This window comes from Kryptolebias marmoratus, linkage group LG24, assembly GCF_001649575.2.
Source record: "Kryptolebias marmoratus isolate JLee-2015 linkage group LG24, ASM164957v2, whole genome shotgun sequence".
Lineage (NCBI taxonomy): Eukaryota > Metazoa > Chordata > Actinopteri > Cyprinodontiformes > Rivulidae > Kryptolebias > Kryptolebias marmoratus.
The window spans coordinates 11,780,700-11,802,860 of NC_051453.1; the positions used below are offsets into that span (position 1 = coordinate 11,780,700).

General features: G+C 38.6%; 2 protein-coding genes across 5 annotated transcripts in view; both read left to right on the forward strand.

The window, feature by feature from the left end:
• agbl4 (ATP/GTP binding protein-like 4) overlaps positions 1-22,161 on the forward strand; it is a 251,446-nt gene that overhangs the window by 168,181 nt on the left and 61,104 nt on the right. The gene's annotated exons all lie outside the window — the stretch shown is intronic.
• On the forward strand, positions 5,629-19,765 carry bend5 (BEN domain containing 5). Of its 3 annotated transcripts, none has more exons than XM_017407167.3 (6): positions 5,629-5,892; positions 6,948-7,078; positions 8,108-8,585; positions 10,501-10,649; positions 13,494-13,707; positions 13,921-19,765. In XM_017407167.3, the coding sequence occupies exons 1-6, from the start codon at positions 5,706-5,708 to the stop codon at positions 14,115-14,117; spliced, it is 1,356 nt and encodes a 451-aa protein (XP_017262656.1). In that variant the 5' UTR covers positions 5,629-5,705; the 3' UTR covers positions 14,118-19,765. The 3 variants fall into 3 exon arrangements, with proteins under 3 accessions (XP_017262656.1, XP_024859785.1, XP_017262661.1); XM_025004017.2 differs by lacking the exon at positions 5,629-5,892 and adding an exon at positions 6,650-6,713 and having other exon boundaries at positions 13,921-19,762; XM_017407172.3 differs by lacking the exon at positions 5,629-5,892 and adding an exon at positions 6,681-6,804.

A 22,161-nucleotide genomic window follows, 5' to 3' on the forward strand; every position in this document is an offset into this window, starting at 1 on the left:
TTAGACACAGCAGCTGCACCAACACTTTGTGTTAAGCTCTGAATCAATCTTAACCTCCTCTAAGTGTAGAGAAAGCTGCAGCAGTGATTCTGTGGAGGGATTTGAGATCGGAGACCTTGTCTGTCCTTGACTACGGTTTGTGTGTGTCTGTGCCTGCCTGCATGGTGGTCAAATAAAGGCTGTTAGTTGTCAAATCACTTTGCCCCTCAACATGCCCCTGCCCCTCATCGTCTGATCCCGGCCCCACCCAATCCACACACTGGTCTCCCGTCCCCCGAGTGAGGAGCGAGCTGCTGGTTGGCCCTGGTTTTATCTGCTATTATCTGTCAGATGCTGTGCACCTGTGAGCTCGGCCACCGCTCCAAATGACGCACGTTTGTGGTTGCTGGTCCAATCCCTGCGGCTCCCTGCTGTCAGCGACAGCAGCAGAGAGAAGGGCTCTGGCTTCCTCTGTCTCTGTTTGACAGCCACCCTGGAGGAAAGAATAAGAGAAACACAGGAAAGGAAAAGGAAAAGGAGGGGAAAAATACCATTAAGATGAGCTGTATTCCCACACACCAAAGCTTGCCCACCAGCCATGTGCTGCAGCTCACCTGGCTGCCAGATAAGTGGAGATTAGAGGAGAAGAGACGATGGAAGGGGTATTAGAGGTTTAAAAAAAATTCTCTGAAACCCAGGGACAGTCTTGATACTTTTAGGATTTCTTATGTCATGTCTGACATTTGATGCTGACGCCAAACGGGCACACAGATGTGAAGCTATTACACAGACACACTTTTTAAATACATTTTTACTTGTTTGTTCCCTGTAGTATCATGGGCTTGACTGTATAAATTACAATTTTGTGAGTTTTCCATCTAGTTAGCAGAGAATAACAATCCGGTGTCACTGGCGAGATCAATACAGGTCTGCAGCAGGAGGTAAAGCAGCTCTAATGAACACAATTGACTGGTGCTGAAATATGATCAGTATTTCTCTGGTGGTCATGATGTTCCTTATGAGGAAGATCAATGTCTCTGGGGTGGATCACTGAATATGCACAGCAGGGTGGCAGGGCCAGCGCTGATACCCTTCTAAATACATAATGAAGGATTTATTCACTGTAAGGCCTGCCACTGTGTGTGTTTGGGCTTTGTGCATTTGCCTTTCCTTCCTCTGTCTCTTTTTCAGCCAGAGGTCTGTTCTCCGGCCCTGCAGCATTCGTAACTGATGTGCTTATATGAGGCAGTGTTGTTCATTTCATGGGCTATCACTTTTTAAATTGGTGAATGCCTTCTTCATGGTTGATTAGGAATTCTTGAAGAGCTAATTAGGAGGCATAATAAGCAAAAGTCTGGTGAGATGTCTCCAACCAAAACAGAAAAACAGACAGTAAACAGTTGTGATTGATTGGAATAGTGTGTTGACCATAAAAGGCGTTCATGCCTCTCTGAGTTCATCATCAAACAGCCATGTCTTCACGTTGCTGGGTTACTCTGAACTTATAGCATCAATTCAGAAAGTTCCCAGTAAGATCCTCTGTCTTGGCCGTCAGATGATGGGCTGGGTCTGCTGTCTGTGTGCTGCTGCACAGGCTGCCTGCCTGTCATGCCAACAATCATCGTACACACACCTGTACCAGCATCTGTTTATTCTACACACTGGCACAGGTGCTGTCTTTACATCAGCTGTGTGCGCGCCATATTCTTCATGCACACTTCCAAGCACTTTAGACATATTTGAGCTAAATACCAGCTCTTTACGCTCCTGCTTTTATTTGTTTGTCTCACAAACTGTATTCACACACATTCACTGGTCAGAGGAACACAGAGATTGCTAACTTTAACTGTGCATCCATCTGTCCATTTGTCTGCGTGAACTCTTTATGATTCCAGTCGCAATGCTGCAATGATGACGTGTGTCTAATTTCATCATCAGCATCATTACTGCTATTATCCCGTGTCTCCCTTTAATGCAGGCTAATGGATGACCAATAAAGATAGATGAGCCTGGCAGTGTGGAGCTAATAGACAGGACATGATGTCTGGCTTCTGTCCTGATTTAAGCCTGCAGCTGATCAGCATCTTCACACAGATAAAGCAGCTACAATTTCATCTACAGTTATTCCTCATTATTTAAGAAATAGCTTTATTATCAGATAATTGGCATGCCAATAGTTTAGAAGAAAAAAAGAGCCTTATTGCTTGCCTAATTATTAGAAACTGAGCAGTCTGGATTTATTAAATAAATAGCAGCTGTGAATTTACTTTTCACGATGAAGAAAAATAAACACACAACAAAGGGCACACAGCATCTAACTTATAGTTAATTTCATTTATTTGTGTTTTGGCTATCAAAACATGATTTCATGTTTTATGAAAATGCTGCAGTCCCCTCTGTAATTAAATGATTAAAGTAGTAATTGTTTAAGTGTGTGTTTGTGTACATAAACATAGGCGTATTCAGTGATGCTGTGGTATTTGTGATTAGTGATTAGCGCTGTTTCCTCACAGCAAGAAGGTTTGAATCCCGGCTGTGCAGATCTTTTTTTTTTCTTTTTTTTTTTTGCAGTTTGCATTTTTCTCCAGATTCTTTGGTGTTTTCCTATGTTTGAATGAGTTTGGCTAATTGATTCTAAATGTTCTATAGTAGTGAGTGTGTTCATGGTGTATTTGTTTCTGTGACGGCCACAGAATGGACCCACCCCCAAAGAGACTGACAAACCGCTGTAAGTGTAGCATAAAACCAGTCAAACTGGGCGTGGTGGAAATTAGACAGAGACTAATTGACTGGTTGGATAATTGTGAGGATTTTTAAATAAACAGCATCACACCTGAGCATAAGCTGAATAAAAGGCAGGCACATCTGTGGGCAGCTCAGTGCTGTTACATATAACACTGCACCCATTAGTCAATGCACTTCCTGCCTTTTTTAGCGGAGGAGCTTTGTTCCTCAGTTCAGAACCAGCAGACTCAAAAGAAAGTTTTACCAAAATGTTGAATGCTTGGACAAATAGTAAAACCTTGTTGTTGTTTTTTTCCTTAGGAGGCTTATATCTTTAATTAATTAAATAGAAGTTTTTAGTTTTAGTGAATAATATTATGAATAATGTTACACTAGGAACTGCATTCATAGTAAGCCTTCAATAAACAGGAGCCAAGTAAGAATGCGTGCCGATCTGCATTAAGCCTTAGGGCTAAATCAATTTTCTTGGCTGCTCTGATTTCTAAAACACTGATCATTTAAAAACCTGAAAAATCCTGTCCACCAGTTTAATATCCAGGGTACAAAGACACTCGTTCACACTCTCAGGGGAGAACTGAGAGTCTTGTGAAAGTCTCACATAAGCTGTGGGCAAAGTTCTGATATCTATACACCTGCGATTTTGTTTTGGCGCAGCAGATTTGATTTGTTGTGCGAATGTTTCAGATACTTCCTTGAAGCGCACTCAAAACAGGAAGTAGAAAAAGGACAATAAAAATGCAATTATGAAATGACAATAAACAGTTGTGGATGTTGACTAAGGGTTGATAAATTGTGATATTTGTTTAAAAAAATCCTAACTCATAATAAGATTCTGTATGTACCTAAAGAAGTTTTACAGTTCATTTAAATTTTACACATTTTGGCCCAAACATGTTGATGTCACAGTGAATTCATTCAACACCTGTGACCTTTTTCAAACTGCAGAAGATGAACTTAACAACATATAAAAATCTCTAAACTACCAAGTTAACAAAATATATTATCTTAGCTTTTTTTGCTGAAACAAGTGTCAGCAATGAGAAACAGTTATTTGGAGTATAAAAAAACAGCAAATCCGAGTGTTGCTGTTTTTTTTAGATCCTTGTTTTTAAAAATTCTCTGTTGAGAATAAAAGTGCTGCCACAAACTTTCCTCAGCGTTAAAGAGAAACGGAAATGTTACCAATATCTCTCTCCAAGACTGGTAAATACTCATCCCATTTCCAAAACACAGCTGGAAAGCAATCCAACAACATTGGCTGCCTTTTTAATTCTCGAGTTTAAAAAGAGAGTAAACAGAAATGTTTTTATTTACAAAAAGAAACAAGAAAGTTACCAGGATTCCACAGTGGTTCAAATAATCATTCCTGTAATTGGTAAAGTCTGCATTTTTTCCTTCTTCTTTTTTTTTTTTTTTTTTTTTTGCATAGCTGCATTTGTTTGTTGTTCCTTCTGCATTTGTTAATTTTTCATTTACAATATTTACAACATGAATGGGCAGGAGATGATTTAAGGTGTTGGTTGTTCACATTTATCACTTTCTCTGGAACAATGTCAAAAATAAATTTCAATGAAGAAAACTATTTTTAAATTTAGTTGTTGATATAGTAATAAAGTGAGCCTTTTGTGTCCTTTCTTTAATTCATTCCCTAGAGAGGAAACAAACTTCATGTTTGGTGCATTCCGATGAGTTGTGTTAAAAAAGGATCGGTGTTTAAATTGTAAATAAATTATCAAGATTTTTGGAAGGCTTTTTTTTTTGTGATGATGTTTTGTTTGTTTTGTTTTTTAAACAATGACTAATTTAGAGGCAGATATCTCCAGAAACTAAGCAGCCTTATGTTGACAAGAACAGCTTTGAGGACAGAAAAGCCATCGAACAGAGGCTTAGATTAACAGTAATCCTCTGTTCAACTTGTTCAGAAGCTGCTCAAATCTCTTGTGTATCAACCTTCTTCCTGTTATAGTTTGTGGGGTCAGTATAGATGTTCAAGATAACGTACTTATGCCTAAAAAAAATAAATTTAATAAAAAAAATATAATAATTTAACCAATAACTTCAATTAAATGAGTGGCATTCCATTCTCAGCGTTATTGTTATTGCCTCTTTTTTTGTTTGTTTGTTTTAACTCTTTTGTGTACACCTAACAAACTCTGGGATCAGTCAGCCAGCACAGTGAACAAACATCATGAGGAAGTTGGCATTTGAAACAGGAATAATCATAACTTACCAAATGCCTGAAACCAAGAAACAAAATATCAAAGAAGGGAAAAAAGGGGGCTCTATGTAGTTCTGCATCACTTACTTTTCAATTACAGCAGCCGAAGCAGAACGAAATTGTTAGTGTCATTTATCGACTGTGGTGCCCTCTATTAGAGTAACAACTGAGAGAAATCCATCCTGTTGTATAAACCACCTGGCTGTCTTACAATAACAAAGAGTTCATTTCTGTCAGCCGTCCTTAAGTCTTTTGCGTGTGATACAAGGAACAGATGAGGAGTATACGGCAGGAAACACATGAAAGCACACAAGGACCAATCACATCTAACCGGGCAGGTAATCATCCTGATGGCTTTTCTCACTGTGCTTCCCTGTTAAAACACAAAGTGAGAGGTGATGTGTGTCCAAAGCAATAAAGGTGACTTTTGAGGCTCAAATGCCACCCCTAAACACCTGACTAAATGCTTTAAAAAGGGAACATAAAGCTTGTTTTTTTATTAGTTACTTTTTAATATCCTATTTTTTCTGAAACTGTTAAAAAAAGGCATTTCTGAATAATCTTAAGCATAAGTATCCTGAGACTGAGGTAAATGTCATGTCTATTACTTCTGCCTTGATGATTTACATTGGTGATGTGGACCAGGCAGGAGTAGTCGAGCGCAGACACCATAATCACCCCCCCACCATGAGTATATATTTTTAATACTTTGTGAGGGGAAAACTATCAACCATATCCAAAGTACAGGACCAAAGACAACTAAATGATGTATGCTTTTGTTAGATTCTTTGAAGACGATATGTGCTACGCGTTACCTGTTTCCAGTGTCGAAGATTTCAGCCCTCTGCACAGAGCAGATTTTGATCATCAGAAGGTGTATCTGGTTCACAGAACTGGAGAGAATGGCTGCGCAGGCCAGCCGTGCCAAGCACAGATTCTTGCCCTTGCAGGTAAGTTATCCTCCTGACACCAGCTTCACAGCTTTTTTTCTTTTTTATTTTAATTATTATACTCGGTTTGTCTGTCCGAAAAGCAACGCGGCCGTGCTCCTTGCTCTGAAAACTGTCACAGCAAGTTATTTTTTTTATTATTTAATTTTTTTTTTAGTTCGAACTGTCAGGGACGCGATCAGCTGGAATCTGACACTGAGAGCAACAACAACGTCCTCCGCTGTAGCTAGCCAGATATGCTAAGTTTAACAAGCTGCCATACCTCGTCAGTGCTTATTTTTACACAGTGTCTTCTCTAAAAGCTACCTGCCCTGCCTCTGTAGAGCAGTGTCGGTGGTTTCTTGTAACGCTTGCGAGTCACGTCGATTGTTTACAATGTGAAGCTAACGCTGCTAGCCCGCTGGAGCCGTGTTACATTAGCATGTTAGCTCCGCCGCGGTAATGAAATACGTGCGGACGCAGAACTGTCATTACATTATTAACACCTCTGACAGCCCGTATTTCATTTTGACGCCATGTTAGCGCTTTGTTACATGTTAAAACGCTGCGGTGGCCGCTCTGTTTCGTGTGCGTTTAGCTTGTTGGTAGCTTCTCTGTAGCTTTGTGTTGCACAGAGTTTGCGATGCTGCAGTTGTTTCCGTGTGACATGCAGACAACACAGTAACATGTCAACCTCCGGGTTATTTGGATGCATAATGATGATTATTGAAGTGTGTTTGTTTCCTTAACAGCTGCTGCTGCTATAGAACTATATGGACACATTTCCCCCCTTATGGATGATCCTTATAGGTGCATCATTAACCCTCAAACTGAGTTGTCAGGTAGATTATATATAAGAATAAAACCCACAGGCTCAGTCACAGCCTGGATATATACTGCAGTCCTCAGTAAATATTAATTCATCCTGTTGAGGTTAGTTTAAGTAAGCAGAAAGAAGGGACAAATGAACATGCAGATTAACTTTTTGTCTACAGTCTACTTTTTAAGATTTATAACAGATCTCTAACATTTTTAGAACTGAAATGAGTATTCACTTCTTCTTATTGGGTTCACAGATACAGTAGAAGAATTTGAAGACAGTATATCGCAAAAGAAGATGAAAATCCCCAAGATGTCCATCAAGAATTCAGGAAACTCAATTGAGAACAATTTTGGAGAGGAGAGAATGCCCCTCAGACATAAAAAGGTAGGCTGGTTTTCAAGTAAACTGGTTGTCTTTCATTTCAATAAATTAACTAGCACCTTGTAATAATAGGCAACCACCTGTCTATACCAGAAGATACCTACCATTAATAAGTGACAACACCACAAAGGGATAACATTATATTGTACAATGATCATGCTTCTCATTTATATTAATAACTCTATGGAAATCCTAAATAGTTTTTTCAATATAAATTTTACAAATATATGATTGTAATATAAATATGTGATTGAGCTTGTCTATACATGTAGGATGTTGCTATATATAAAACAGTCATTTTTTATACATACATATAATTTGATGATTTAATGACACATTTTCATAAACTTGGCTGTCACCCAAAATCCCCTACTCTATTTTTACCATATGCTGGATTAACACAAATTCAGCACTCTGGACAGCTGCCCTTTCACCGGCAAATCCGCTGAGCGGCTCATCAAAGAACTCGGTGACTCTTCTCGTCCGTGTTTCTGCTGTGATCCGCACAGTCAAAACAAACCGATTGCAGTCTGTCTGTAATGTCACTTTTCAGACTGACGTATGGTTCTTTCATTTTGAGTTGAGATGGTTGATTGTAGTCACATTTAGTTGGACTATTATGAGCCAGCTCTAAGACATTCTTGTAAAAAAAAATCTTCAGAAAAGGGTCAAAGCCCCTTAAATACAGGATTTTTGGAGGGTTGGCAAATTTGTGGCAAATAAATTCTAATATCGTTTTGTTTGGTATCATTTACATTGAGTGTTTCAGAATCAGAGTATAATAAACTAAGCTAAAACCAATCTGCAAGTCATTTCTCAACTAAACCCATATCCTTCCCCCACATTTGGGTTCTGTTAAAAAATTATAAAAGAGAGATAAAAACAATGATACTACCCATTTTTTGTGTCAGACCACACAATGTGTTAGACTAACATTTACATCCGAGTCATATTCTCAACTTTGTGATTATTATAGTTCTGATATTATGTCATTGTCCTATTCTTCCCTAAAATGGCTGTCTTTTTCTTAAGGCTCTGTCTCACGACCATGGACGCCCCCTCTCCAATTCCTCAAAGAGCCTTGCAGCAGTAGTGGCTCGTCTGGAGAGAAATGCAGCCAACTCCTGTATGGAGGGTGAAGAGGACCTGGATGAGGACCGGCTGGCTGAGGAGGGAGAGGATGCAGATGACGAAGATGAAGATATGGAAGCAGCGCATCGGCGATGTCATAACCATCAGCAGCAGCAACATTTGGAGATGGACACGGATAGTGTGTCAGAGGTAGCCACTGCCGTTGTTCCAAGAGTTTTATATGAGGAGCTGGTTCACAGCTACAGGCAACAGGAGGAGGAGATGAGGAGACTGCAGCAGGAGCTGGAGAGAACCCGCCGGCAGCTGGTGCAGCAGGCAAAGAAGCTGAAAGAATATGGCACTCTGCTGACAGAAGTCAAAGAACTGAGGGACTTCAACAGGAGGCTGCAAGACGTACTTCTCATGAGACTGGGTAGCGGTAAGGGACCAGGAGCATGCACACAAACCACTCCTGCATAGAAAAAAAAAGTTAATTTTTAACCTTTAACATTGGCAGTTAAATAAAGTTACAGAAAGTTTCCCATTCAAATCAGTTTTTACAAAGAATTCTTAGATGATAAGCAGATCAGTGCAGGTGATTAAATGCACTTGCAGTTTTATTTGTGCTACAAGAAGTCCTGTGGGTTTGCTACTTTAGTAATGTTTAATAGCAGAAAGAGAATTCGGGCTTGATGACCCAAGAAGAGGAAAAAAATGTGTTTGTTATTTACGGAGAACAGCATAAAAAATGAAGGGAAAATGTCTATATACAGGTTGTCTTTATTATTGAAAAAACAATGTGAATGTTGAATTTCTAAACATAACCTCTCCTCCAACCAGTCTTAACCCCATACTCTTGTAGGGAAACAACTTTTTTTTATTATGCAAGCAGTCAGTCTGATTAGGACATGTATGCAACACATAGTGTCTGTTCAAACACAAACTTTGGTCTGCCAGAGTGGTATCACAGAGGTCTGTGTGAAAGCACCACAAGCTTCGGGAAGTTGACAAGATTTTTGTCACAGGCACCCACATGAACTTGTGTGGACACATAAAGTGTAAACTGGCCAATATAAAGTAGCTCATTAGCAGTAAGACTTTTTAAAATTCACATTTTAAAAGTCTTACTGCAAGTAACATGGCAATACATTGTCTAATGTTTATTGTTTCACACATATATCTACACCACAAAACCCACTCTTTTCCTCCCCCAAAGACATAAACACATTCCCTTCATTTCTCACAAGGATGGCAAACACTTGAAAACACCAAACGTTTTGTTTTACCAGTAGATGTTATAAATTTACTGAAAGTGGCAGAAAATGTTTATTTAGAAAGAAAATTTTTTAAAAAGTGCATTTTAAAAATCATTGACATCACTCCCTGAAATGTTTCCTTTAACATAAAAAGTACTTTAATATATTGTGTAATCTTCAATCAGTATAAAAACATAGTAGCACACTTGAAAAGTAACAGATGAGTATGTGATGTGTTGCTTGTTTATCTTTATTTAATACTTTGAGATGTTTGTCACTGGCAGTGAGCTGCGCTTGTTTTATTAGTGTTTCACAGGATGATCTCAGTGAGCTGCTTTTTTCAAAAATTAACCAACAGTTTAAAAATGTATTTACCCTTCAAGAGTACAAAAGAGAAGTGTTGCTAATGAACTGAAATAAATAAAAAATTCAGAGATCTAACATGCATTTAGTGATTACTAGAGATGGTTCTTAAGCAGCCCAACTTCTGTATGAGGGTTTGGACAAACAAATAATTTGCACTGGTGTGTATGCAACATCTACTGTTTTGAAAAGGGGATAATGTTATGTTATATACATATTAGTCTAGTCATTTTTACCAACTGATCCATCTCAAATCTGGTTTAAACACAATAACATAGGAACCTGATTTAAATGCAGAAATTGTGTCATTCCATTTGCTTTTACAAAGTCAAGATCAGACGTCCTGTAGATCAAAACAGAGGCATCTAACTGCTGGCTAGACCATCTAATGGACAGACTAAAGATTAGAGCACCCTGGGAATCAGTCTGTCAGGAAATGGAATGTGTTGACCGATATTAAAACTCATCAGCTGCATTGAAGCTTAGCATGGCCAGCTACCAAGCCAGCTTAGTTACTGGGCTAAAATAACCTCATACTCAAGCTACGAGGAAGCCCAGGCCTAAAGTAGGAAGTAAACAAATAGGCAGTTTTACGATTGGAATTAAGGCGCTACGGATTTCTAATGATGGATATGTTGTCCAGTAACGCTGTATTTTAGTCTTGAAAAACTGAGCATCAGTTATAACCAATTCAGCTGTTGCCTAAATCCTAATACTAAATGCTTTGTCTTCTAGAGCCTATGCATGACAATGGCACTCAGACAATCAAGGCGGAAGTGGTTGAACCTATTGTTGAGACCCCAGAAACATGCAGAGAAGAAGCCAACACAAGTTCCAGCTATTCTCCCTCACCTAGAACAGTGTACACCTGCAACGATGGAAAGGTAAGACCAAATGAACCAAAAGTGGTAATGTTCAGTCAACAATAAGACCTTTAATTCCAGTTATGACTATTTTATAACCATCTCTGTCTTTTGATGTTTGACTGGACCTCCACTTGGCTGCTACAACAGAAAAGATCTGTAAGAGTAACCTTAATAACCCCTACAACTATGTATTCCTGGCTGTTTGTTTGTGACCATAAAAAAGTAGCGTCATTTTTGTAGGAAATGCTGCATTCCCAGTTAACAACCATAACGGCAGGAACATGCTGTCATAGTTGATCAGTCCTTTCCCCTCTGCTTCCCTGTCCTAGCAAGTAAACAAGGTTGAGAAGATTATTATTGTTCCTACAAGCCCAGCCAGCATCATCAGTGTTTATTAGCCTGTTAGGGTTCTTTACTTCCCTCACTGCTGTAACTCAACCAGCGTCCTGTCTCTGATGACAGGGGGGGAATTGGTACTACAAGCTCTGGGGCCTGCAGCCACTTCAAGCGTGAAGAACACTTGCAAATTAGAACGCTCTTACATCAGGGAACCCATATTAATTATTTGCACGAGAGGAATTTAAAGTGACTGACAGGTTAGCCCTAGTGAGAGTGCAAAAGAGGGGTTAGGAAAGGAGAAGCGAAGATGGTGAGAAGTAGATAAACGAGACCAAAGGGTTGGGTGGATGAAAACAGTCTTGTCTAACTTGAGGGCAGTAAAAAGCTTGTCTGCTGGCCTACAGCCTAAAGCACATTAGCTGCACAGGGAAAAGCTTTTGGAAGCTAGCCTAAAGACTTTACACTGATAAGAGAGTAAGAGAAGGAAAGAGTCACATATGTCTCCTGTGGCATTTGTTCACCTAAGACCAAGGCAGTCTGCTTGGCCTGACAATCAGCTTTGGGTTCCGTTTATGCAATGGAACTGACATTACATAGAGAAGTTAAGTTCATAATGAAGCTTATCCAAGCTACAACCTTTGACCTGAGTTTGTCATCCTCACTGGTGAAAGTTGTTCTTTGATGGAAACTGCAAAGTAGCTATAATATGTTAGGCATCTGCACCTTTTCAGCATCTAGTGCCACCACATCACACAAAAATCTGGGGGGAACTTTGTATCACGTTTTGTGTTAAGATCCCATGCCTCAAAATTAAGGAGAAAATTTAAATCAGATTGTAGACTCGTTTTTGCATTTTGAAGAGAATTGGTTTTGAACGTTATTTGTTTGAAAATAAATTTCTTTTCCTGATTTGATGTATAAACTGTCACTCTGCCAGGAGCTGTGAAGATTAATGTTCAAGTTTTGCCCATTTATAATCTTTCTTGCTTTCTTTCTAACTAGTGATTGTATAACGATGTGTACAAATATGAAACTTGAACGGGTCATGTTTCTCGTTGACAGATTTTCAGAGGTGACAACACTGAAGCCATGTTATTGATTTTTAGATTTTTATCAGATTAAGAAATTGATACTGTGTGAGCGTGACGGTATCAGAGTTGATTTACTTGAGACCAAAGTTTCTCCATCAGCTGAAACTCTGCTGTCCAAGATTTTGCTGTGCTGATAGCTCTGAGGGGGATTAGCTTTGCTCTAAGAGTTACAAATGGCTGTTGGGCCAACAAGAGGACAACACACTTATCATTAGCGCGTCAGTGGACCGTCTTGTTTAAAGCTGCAGTTAGGATTGGGTAGTATTCACTTTTTGATACCATTAAACCTTCCTCAAGTTATATACTGTATTGAACAGTCATTGTGAATTTTTGTAAATATAGTCTTACTGGAGTATTAGTCTTGTCGTGTTTGATCAGGGCATGCAACAGGCTTCCAAATCCTTTCTCTGGTTCCCAGTTTGAAAGTTTACTTGTTGCACACAGAAGGAAGGCGAGGGTTTGTTAAATTGCCACCAGAGGAGCGAATCTTCATTTTCACAAGATCACAAGTTTTCTTTAGTAACTAGTCAGCTGTGCTTCTACTTGTTCTTCCATTGTGTGACCTGCAGCATCTGCTGCTCCAGTTATTGACTGACTGGTTAATTGATTAGTCGTTAGCTTTCACAGCTTTTTGTTTCTTTCAGTGGCTGCTTCACCATTGTGAAATGGTAACAAATGCATAATGACATGTTCTTGTTTTGACTGATATGCGTTATATAATTCACAATAGTTTTGTCATTGTAGAAACTTTTAAGTCATTTTATTGGGCTATAAATGTAATAAGTAAATGACTAAATAAGTCACTCTTTGGTCATGGAGTTAGTAACTTGTGACGTCAAAATAACAGACTTGTTGTTTATACTTAAACAGCAAGCATTGCTGAAAAAATAATACTGCTACACAGCAGGAATGACACTAGAAAAGGGCCTTTTGAAAGTACTTTTGTTTCAAACATAACTACACAATTTTAACTTATCTGCTCAACCTTCAGTAGAATAAGAATGACAGACACACATTTCAGGTTTTTAGTGACGGTGTTCGTAGTGGTACAGCTGGTGTCTTTAGGTATCCTTGGCTATTATATTATTGTTTAAACCTGAGCTTATACCAAAATCCCTGTTTTTCACTTCGATATTCTGTCATCCTTCAGGTTTTCTTGTTTTGCAGCAATATCAACGTAGCATATCAACCTGATTTGCTTCCTCACTTCGAAACATTTCTTAACATTCTTACTTTTTTATTTGGTAAAGCCAGTTGCAAATTTTACTGAACTTAAATTAGATTAATTATAGAAAACACAGTAAATCAGATGGTAACAGTAAGGCACTGGTCTTGACTCTCTGCTGGTGGCAACACATTTTGTTGTAGCTAAAACTAAATACTTTTTTCAGTGGTGCGTTTTACACTCCTTTCACATACGTTGTGTCTGCAGGTACATCTCGGTGGTGGGATCTGGGTGGAAGAAGAGAAGTGGCACCAGCTGCAGAGGACCCAGGGAGACTCTAAGTTCACAAAGAACCTTGCTGTGATGATCTGGGGCACTGAAACGCTTAAAAATCGTAGTGTCACAGGAGTTGCAACGAAAAAGAAGAAAGATGCCCTGCCCAAACCTCCACTGTCACCCAGCAAGCTGAAAATTGTCAGAGGTAAAATAAACTTTAAATATCATTGGTTTTAACTTCAGAAGACAGACTTTGTCCTCAGAAAGATCTTTGTAAGCTTAATTAGGTTTCAAATGTATTAGTACTATATGGATATTGAGACTTTCATTCATAAAAATTCATCCAGTAGATATCAAAGAAAAGATGAGCAGCTTGTACTCTGATGTAGACTGACTACCCCACCCACTCCCTCCACAGAGTGTCTCTACGACAGGGTGTCTCAGGAGACAGCCGACAGCGCCGAGATTACACAGAGATTGTCCAAAGTGAACAAATACATTTGTGAAAAGATTATGGATATCAACAAGTCCATCAAGAACGAAGAGCGGCGGGAGTCCAAGCTCCTCATCAGACAGACAGTCAAGATGGAGAACTTCACCTACGATGGCATATAGTGATTAACAGTCATGCCAGCGCCTTCTGCCCCACGTGGTCTGCAGGATTATGAGGGGACTTGGTATGGGTGGTTGGGAAATGCCATCAGTGTTCCAGGAGCAGTCATAATTCATTTACTCATTTGATTGATTATTCTGTGACATGTTAAAACAAATAGGTCCCATGCCACCTCCCTAAAAGGCAAGAATCACATTTTTCAGTTCTTTGATAGGTTGCCAGACAGCTTTACCCACCAGTTAGAAATTAAACACATTAAAGAGTTTGATTGGAGTTGGAGTGAGTGTTTTTATGAGCTTTACCGTGGCATTGGTACGGAGATGCGGTTTATTGAGATGTGTGCATATGTGTCAAAAAAGAAATTAGTTGTGATTATTAATTTATTGTTCTGTGTCAGAACATCTTTTTGAGTCCTTGAGCTTTTAAAAAGTAAGAGGCTATTTCAGTCGATTAAGTCTTCTGATGCTGTAAAAAATGATGATGCTGGCTTATGTTAGTTCTTAGACGTGTGAGTAGTTGACTGTTTTGGGGACTATCTGGTAACCGTTGGGAATTTGAATGTTGGTACTTAATGCATAGAATGGGACATCAGTCTCACTGCACAAGTCTTAATTAGCAACAGCCATATGTCATTTTGCTCCAAGAGATTAATTTTTGAATGTGTGCTGTTCTTAACTTCTTTAACACATCTGTTCATAAGGAGAGGGATTTATCGGAAATTATGAGTTCAGTTTTGAGTGAAGATTGAAATATTTGTTTTATTTTATCTTTAAGGTATGAATATTTGCCATCAGTGCTTGAGCACAAGGACAGTTTTGGTGAGATATTTGTGTGTTACTGTTAAAGTTGTCTGAGAAAACTTGACCATAGAGTTTTAGTGGTACGGGCATTTTGATGCCTAGTAAGGCCTTAATCAGATTTGGCAATCACCAGGGACTGATATCCCCCTGGGTTTTCTAGTAAGCTGTGATTGTAAATGTATCGTAAGCTGAAGTGATGAAGCTTCACCTGCACTTTGTTGTGAGAATGCGAGAGGTAGCCAGGTACTGTTTTCTGTGTGGTTTGCAACATTAGGTTGAGATGAACCGGACTGGTGCCCAGGTGAAAATCGGGGCACAGCTCTGCACAGTCCAGGTCATCTTGTTGCGGAGGCAGTGTTAGCTGTGGGTAAAGCTGTCTGTTGACATTGTCTGGCCCTGCTGAACCCAATAACAACCCTGTCGTCTTTTAAGCTCACCGCTGGGGAAAAAGTAAGGTTGCTCCAGTGACATTTTCCTCCAAGCTATGCCATCAGAACTTTTAAAATGTCCTTTTTTTCCTTGTATATTTTTTTTAAATATAGGTCTTTTCTTTTTTGTTATATTGTTTTGATCTGAAATGGTTTGTGTGGCTATCTGCAGGCTGGAACTAAATGCTGCAGATTGAAATCTCAACTGTGACCTAGCTGTGGCTAACTGTGAATCTGCTGCAGAGCTGCCCCATCAAGCCCTTCTCCTCTTCACACTCTGAATTCCTGTATGTCTCTTGTTTTTCTTTCTCTTCCTGTTATTTTGTCTGTGTTGGTTTTTTGTTATATCAAAAGTCCATATCAGCCTTTTGTTAAGCTACTTGATGTTCTGGAGTAGTATACAGTGTACATGTTTTTACATATTTTTATTTTTTCATCAAAAAAAAAAAGCAATTTCTCTGTAGTTATGCTACAGTTTTAAGGTTCCGATCAAGTTTTTGTATAGCTAATTGACATTGTAATTCTTGTCAGACCTTTTTCCTTTTTCTGTTTTTTTTTTCTTGAGTTATTGGCTTTAAGTTAGGTATTGTACCCAAATGTTGATTAGTGGAGTCCTCAAAGAGAGAGAGAGAGAGAAGAAAAGAAAGAAAAAATAAACACCTCACTCTTAGCCAAAGTAATCTCAGTGGGACGAGAGGGAGAAGGATTTCCATCACTCATTTTTACAGAGCCCATCATTTTATTCACAAAAAGTGATACCTGATAAACCTCACTTAGGATTTCTTTACTGAATGAATTGTCATAGTAAGGTGAAACTCTGTAACCATTGCGCTATAAAAAGCAAGATGCAGTAACGATCAACTCAAATCATTTACATTGAATGCACTTTAAATTTCTATTCAATTTCTTTAATTTCAAAGAAATATATGTGGTAATTGTCTTTTTTTAATGTTTTCAGAGACTACATCTTAAGTCATTTTATTATAAAGCACCTTATTACATTTTCTTTTAAGGCAAAATTGAGTTATTACATACAGCTTTTAATCATTCAGACATGCCCCCAAATTTAATATTAATGGTAAATAGTAAAAAAAAAAGAAAATAAATATTTGGTTTCTTAAAATCTACAACTTTATCTTTACCTTCTGCTTAAAAAAACTTTGACTAACAAGCAACAAACAGCTCTTCAGTGGAAATCAGGATTTCCCAGGTTTTACCTTTGAAACGTACAAGCTGACTGGAAACTGTGCTTTAACTTCTACATGCTGGCAATGTATAAATATGACTTACTATGAATTATGTATTAATATAAATGAGTGGTAACTGTGAGAAGTAGGATGTAGACTGATGAATCAGCTGGCTTTGCACATAAAATGGTTCATGCCAAGGTAACGGAGCTTAGAATCATATAATGGTTGTTGTTTTTTGTTGGGTTTTTTCCCCCCAGTAATTCTTTTGAGTTTTTTTTTTTTTTTTTAATTTTCCCTGTACAAAGTGACACACGGTTCGTTTGTACAAGGCTGTATTGAAAATACATGTGATTTAAAAGGAAAAAAAGAAGCTTTCTGTTGTGGAGAGCAACCTTACGGAAATTGAGATGAATTTTTGTGTACTGTGTTTGTGTTCGTTTTCTTTGTTTTTTGATGCCAAACGAGGGTGTGGCTATAAAGATGCTTAACGAGAGAGCATTTATGGAGCTATTACATCATTTAAAACTCATTTTGAAAGGCTGGTTTCCTGTAGCTTGAGTAAGCTCATTCCCTTAACTTTAACCATTTGCAATGGCTGAAAGCTGTAAGAAAGCGGAGGATGGTTTTAACCCAAATTTAGCTGAATCTGTGAGGTGAAGGCCAATCTACTTCATATGTACCAAGTTACTAGCAGAAAAGCAATGTTTGTTTTTGCAGCAAATTATTCAATCATATTACCCAACCTGTCATAATCGTGAATAGATTTGTTGGCTAGTTTGGCTCTGTAATACAATGCTGGACCTTCAAATATCAATTTGAAGCAGGAATGATCTACTTGTTGGCTCTTTGATTCTCTCCATGTGCCACCTCCTGTTCTTTACAGTCCTGACTTTGACTAGATTTATTAATGCACATGTATCAAGATAATAGCAAAGTGGGTAATGGCTTACGTTGAGAACAGCAGGGCTTCAAAAGTGGAGGAGCTTTGTTTTACCTTTCAGTAGGCTGGTTGGGAAGAAGGGGGGTTGAGAAGTTAATTTAGAGCTTCACTCTGTGGAACGAGATAGTTTCGTCTTGCAGTTTGCAGGGCTACATTGTACACCGGACACATTACTGTTTGAGCCTCAGATACAATGACAAACATACTTCATAATGAAAAAAAATAAAAGGACAAAAAAAGTTAGGCCTATATTTTTATTAAAGGTATCAGTAACTTTGTATACAATCCACAAACTGGTTCTACTTCATCTAACTTCACCGTCCTACCTCATTGTTACTCTGGTGTTTGTTTGTCAGTGACTGTAAACTATGTGTGTATATTAAAAAAAAAATCTATAGGCAAAGTTATACCTGATTACTCTCAACATGTACAGCATATAAATCTTGTAAAACACCTCAATACACCTATATCATTCTTAGGAGAAATCAGTTTTATTACCTGCTTTAAAATGCTGCTGTAAAGGGGTTTCTGTGTGAGGGGTCGTCTCTGAATATATATCTTCGCTCTTTGCTATGTCGTGCAGTTGATCGCTGGTCGTGTTCCGTCTCTGTATTGCATTTTGAGATTTTTACTGGTTGATGGTGCTACCAGCAAACAGTTTGAAAACTGATCTATCGGACCTCAAATGGTGCTGTTTTTCTATGTTTTTATTGTCATACAGCTGTGTTTTATTCAGGTGTGTCAACCGCCGCTATCCCCTCATCTAATCAGATTTAAAGCCAAAATATTTTTGCAAGGCTGATAACGCTGCCGTGTGTATCAAATATATGCTATCCATCCAAATATTTGTAGATAGTGATTATATCTCGAGCTTCATAAGTACCTCAGAAGATGATGATTTTAGATGGATGCATCTGTTGTCCATCTGTTTCCATTGTTGTGTATTTTCAAAGATATGCATTCTTACCGGATAGATCGGGTCACTTTCTGGTTAGTATGTGGTTACGAATTCACAGACGACCGTTGAAGCTAAAGTATACCACTGTTGTCTGGTGCATGACAGATCATCATATAGGAAGTACAGATCATGCTGATCAGTGTGTGTTTCAGTAGCTGAGGCCCTTAGCAAAACCATTTCCTGTTTGAGTCGAGTTTTGTTTTGTTTTCAGATGAGGGATTCAAGTGGTAGTCCTTGTCTATACTGGAAAACTGTACCCATAAGAACTGATTTTAAGAATGTGTGAAAATATGGGTCTCACTCGGAGTCTTTAAGGTACTCTCATAAGGACAGTTTTGTGGTTTCTGCTTGTTTCCTGGAACATTTTGTTCGATATACAATATTCTCCAATATAATCTTTGATTTTCCATTTGCATCTCTTTTCACTTATATTTACCAGATTTGACTGTAATCTTCATTTTAATTTATGTAAATTAGTATCTATACAAAAACTGCATTTCATGCTCCTTTACCCTGCTCATTGACTCCTGTTCAATGTTTTCTGCACCAAAGTGTTTGAGAGACATGATTTATCTTTAAATCTATATGCTTTGTTTTCTTAAATCCAGCTATGTGTGTGAGCATGAACTATGTCATGCTATCGCCTCTCTACTGTGAGTTATCTGTGTTCAAAAACAGCTTGTTTCATGGGAGCATTTAAGCCATTCTTTGGACTGTTGTATAAAATGGTTAGTTGTGAGAAATTGATCCAGAGAAGTTGTGTGTAGTTGAATTCCTATGCAGGTGTTGACTAACTAATTTGTTACCACATCACTGTTGGGTAGAGGGCCAACCACAGAGACAGAAAGCAGAAAAGAGCCGAAAACGTCTGCACAGCCTTGAGATTGAGTCAGATGGAACTAGGCGGTATGACAAATCCATACAAAGCTACTACATTTTGAACTCTTGAGTTGAATTAAACTGAGCTATACAGGGCTGCTTGGTGTCCTTATACAAATATAGTTATACTTGCATTGCAGTTCTCATTAGGGAAAGACAGGGTTTTTACTTTATGGAGTATTTCCAGATGGTATAATAATGTGAAAACTCAAGACATTTGCAGTAAACAATCCCTTACCCTACTGTAACCTCCCAAGTGGCACCCCTACATTTACAGAAAACGTTACAAGTGTATGCGATATCGAGTGTACATGTCTGCTAAACCAGCCACACCTCTGCTATGCGAACAACTCTTTGACGCTTAGCATCCTGTTCTGTGTTTTCTCTTGCTGCATTCAGGAACACCCGTTTAATGTATAGATAAACAGAAATAAATCAAGACTTTTATTCTATCAGCACAAACCTGTTGTCTTTTATTGAGTCATTTTCTGCTTATTGTTTGTTATTATTAAACTAGTTGAGACAGATTTTAGACAGAAGTTCCTCCAACCACACTGAACAATTTTGTCTTTCTTAATGATATCGTTCTGTGAACGATAAGGAGTGTCATTGCTCACAAAAATGTCTCCACTTATGGTGCACACATTTGCTGGCCTCTAGGGTGAACATTTTTGTTCATCAACACCTAGATTTCTTGCATTTTCTTTTACCTGTTGCTTTATCCCGTTCAGGACAAAAAGCCTCTAGTAGCGCCACGGGGCAAGAAGAGATGTGTAGGCCTCGCAAAGGTCACCAGGCCAACATGGTATTATTGCTTTGTTTTAGGGAGGAAGCCATTGTATCCAGAGAAAACCTATGGAATCTTTGGGGAAAATTGCATAAACTTTACAAAAAAACGACTGCACAATCACAATTCAAACCAGATGGTTTCTAGCTGTGAGCCAATAATGCTAACTACCCCACCAACGTGCTGCTCCTATCCTTCCCCTGAACCTTAACCTTGATGTGTTGTGCAGAATTATATTACAGGTTTTGATTTTTAAATCACATAACCTTGTTTTCTCCATTTAATATGAACTGCAGCTTAGAAGATTCAGGGCAGTTCAGTCCTGAAAGCAACATTTTCAAATTCTCAGACAACTTGAAGACTTATTGTTCTTTTGCAGGTAGTTTAAACAATTTAAGGTCTGCTAAATATGTGCCTATTTCTTTTTTTATAAACACTGTTATCACGACAATATATATGGCTTAAACCAAATGAAAATGAAGGCTTATACTGGCTAATAACTTAAAAAATACACCAATTTTAAACCTAAAATGTGTTATTTTTGCTCTGGAATATCTTAGTTGAAGTCAGAGGAGATTTTATTTTCAAATTGGTGGTGGTGGCTGCTGAATGGATTCTTTAAAACCCTAATGACCCCTAGGCTAATGCAAATTTCTCAGCCACAGTAAACTTTTAATTTAAATGCAGAAAGTGAAATTAGAGTTTGAGATTTTCATACAGTTGCAAAGATTACTTTTTATAATATGTCACCCAGGAGTCCTGACACCATTTAGGACGGACAGATGTCAGGACAGACGGAATCAGATGAGCTGTGGTGTTGTATCTTATTGAGCTATTCTGCCTTAGAATTAAAAGAAAATAAAAATTCATGGCACATGTACTCTTTCAACATAGTTTTAAGTTTATGTTTGGTGCAGTTGTGAATAATGGTTGTGTAAAAACGAGGGATTAATAGGATAATTGTTCAGAATGCAGCCACAGATACAGCACTTGTACTGCATTTGCTCATTTAGCTTTCCTGCTGGCCCTCCTTCCTGTCACACGAGATGCTAAAAAATTGTCAGTGCCGTATCTAACCTATCACGTGTCCAAACCACAGTACTTTATCAGTTAAGCTACACAAAAGCAAGATAAGGCAGAAATGTGATGTTGACATATCAGATTGCTTGTAACATGGTTTATTTCCAGAGGCGGGAGTTGGATCATTGAACTCTTGGATTTGGATGGGTCCACATTTGAAACTGATGAGGAAGTGGTCACTAAAGACCACTTCCTCGATCTTTCCTTATGAAAAGACTGATCTCTTCTCACTCCCTCACCCGCCGGCCCTCTCCCCTTGTCTCACACACGGCTGCATTTCCATATATTATTGCTTCTGTAAGCAAGAGTGTCACGCGTTTAGGCTTTTCCTACAGCCCAAGGAGACTTCTCAATGTCATTAGCGCTAAAGCCTGCCACATGTCTGTAATGTATTGCCACCTGCCTTTATTGACAGCGCAGTGATTCAGTGGTGGCGATGATGGATTAGTGCCGGCTGGGTCGAGCTGAGCTGGGCTGGTCCAGACTGGGCTGAGCTGTGCAGCCTCTGCAGCATGCCAGCCTGTCGCATAAACACTATATGCACTGCAGCATACAGTGAGACACTTATGTCACACACTCACACAAATATGAATGTAAGCATTTATGGAACTTCTTGCAACGCAACATTATCTCCTGCATCTCCTGGCATTTAAAGCACCACCACATAATAAGTACTGTAGTTGTAATGGGCACGTTTTACAACATTGGTTGTTTTGAACAGAGAAATGTACTATAACTGCTTTTGTTACCTGGTGAAAAAAACATTTCAGAGGAGATGCTTAAGAAATACTCAAAGTGACATTAGAGTAACACACTTTGATGTTTCCAGGATCACATATTTGCAGTGTTTAGGTCAAGAATTTCTTCATTAATATAAAACAGCACAGCCATTCAAAACTGAGCCAAACTTACTGACCATGCAGCCACCAACTGGAAATTTTAACCTATCCCTCAGATCTGCACACTGGTTTGCTTGTGTTCACT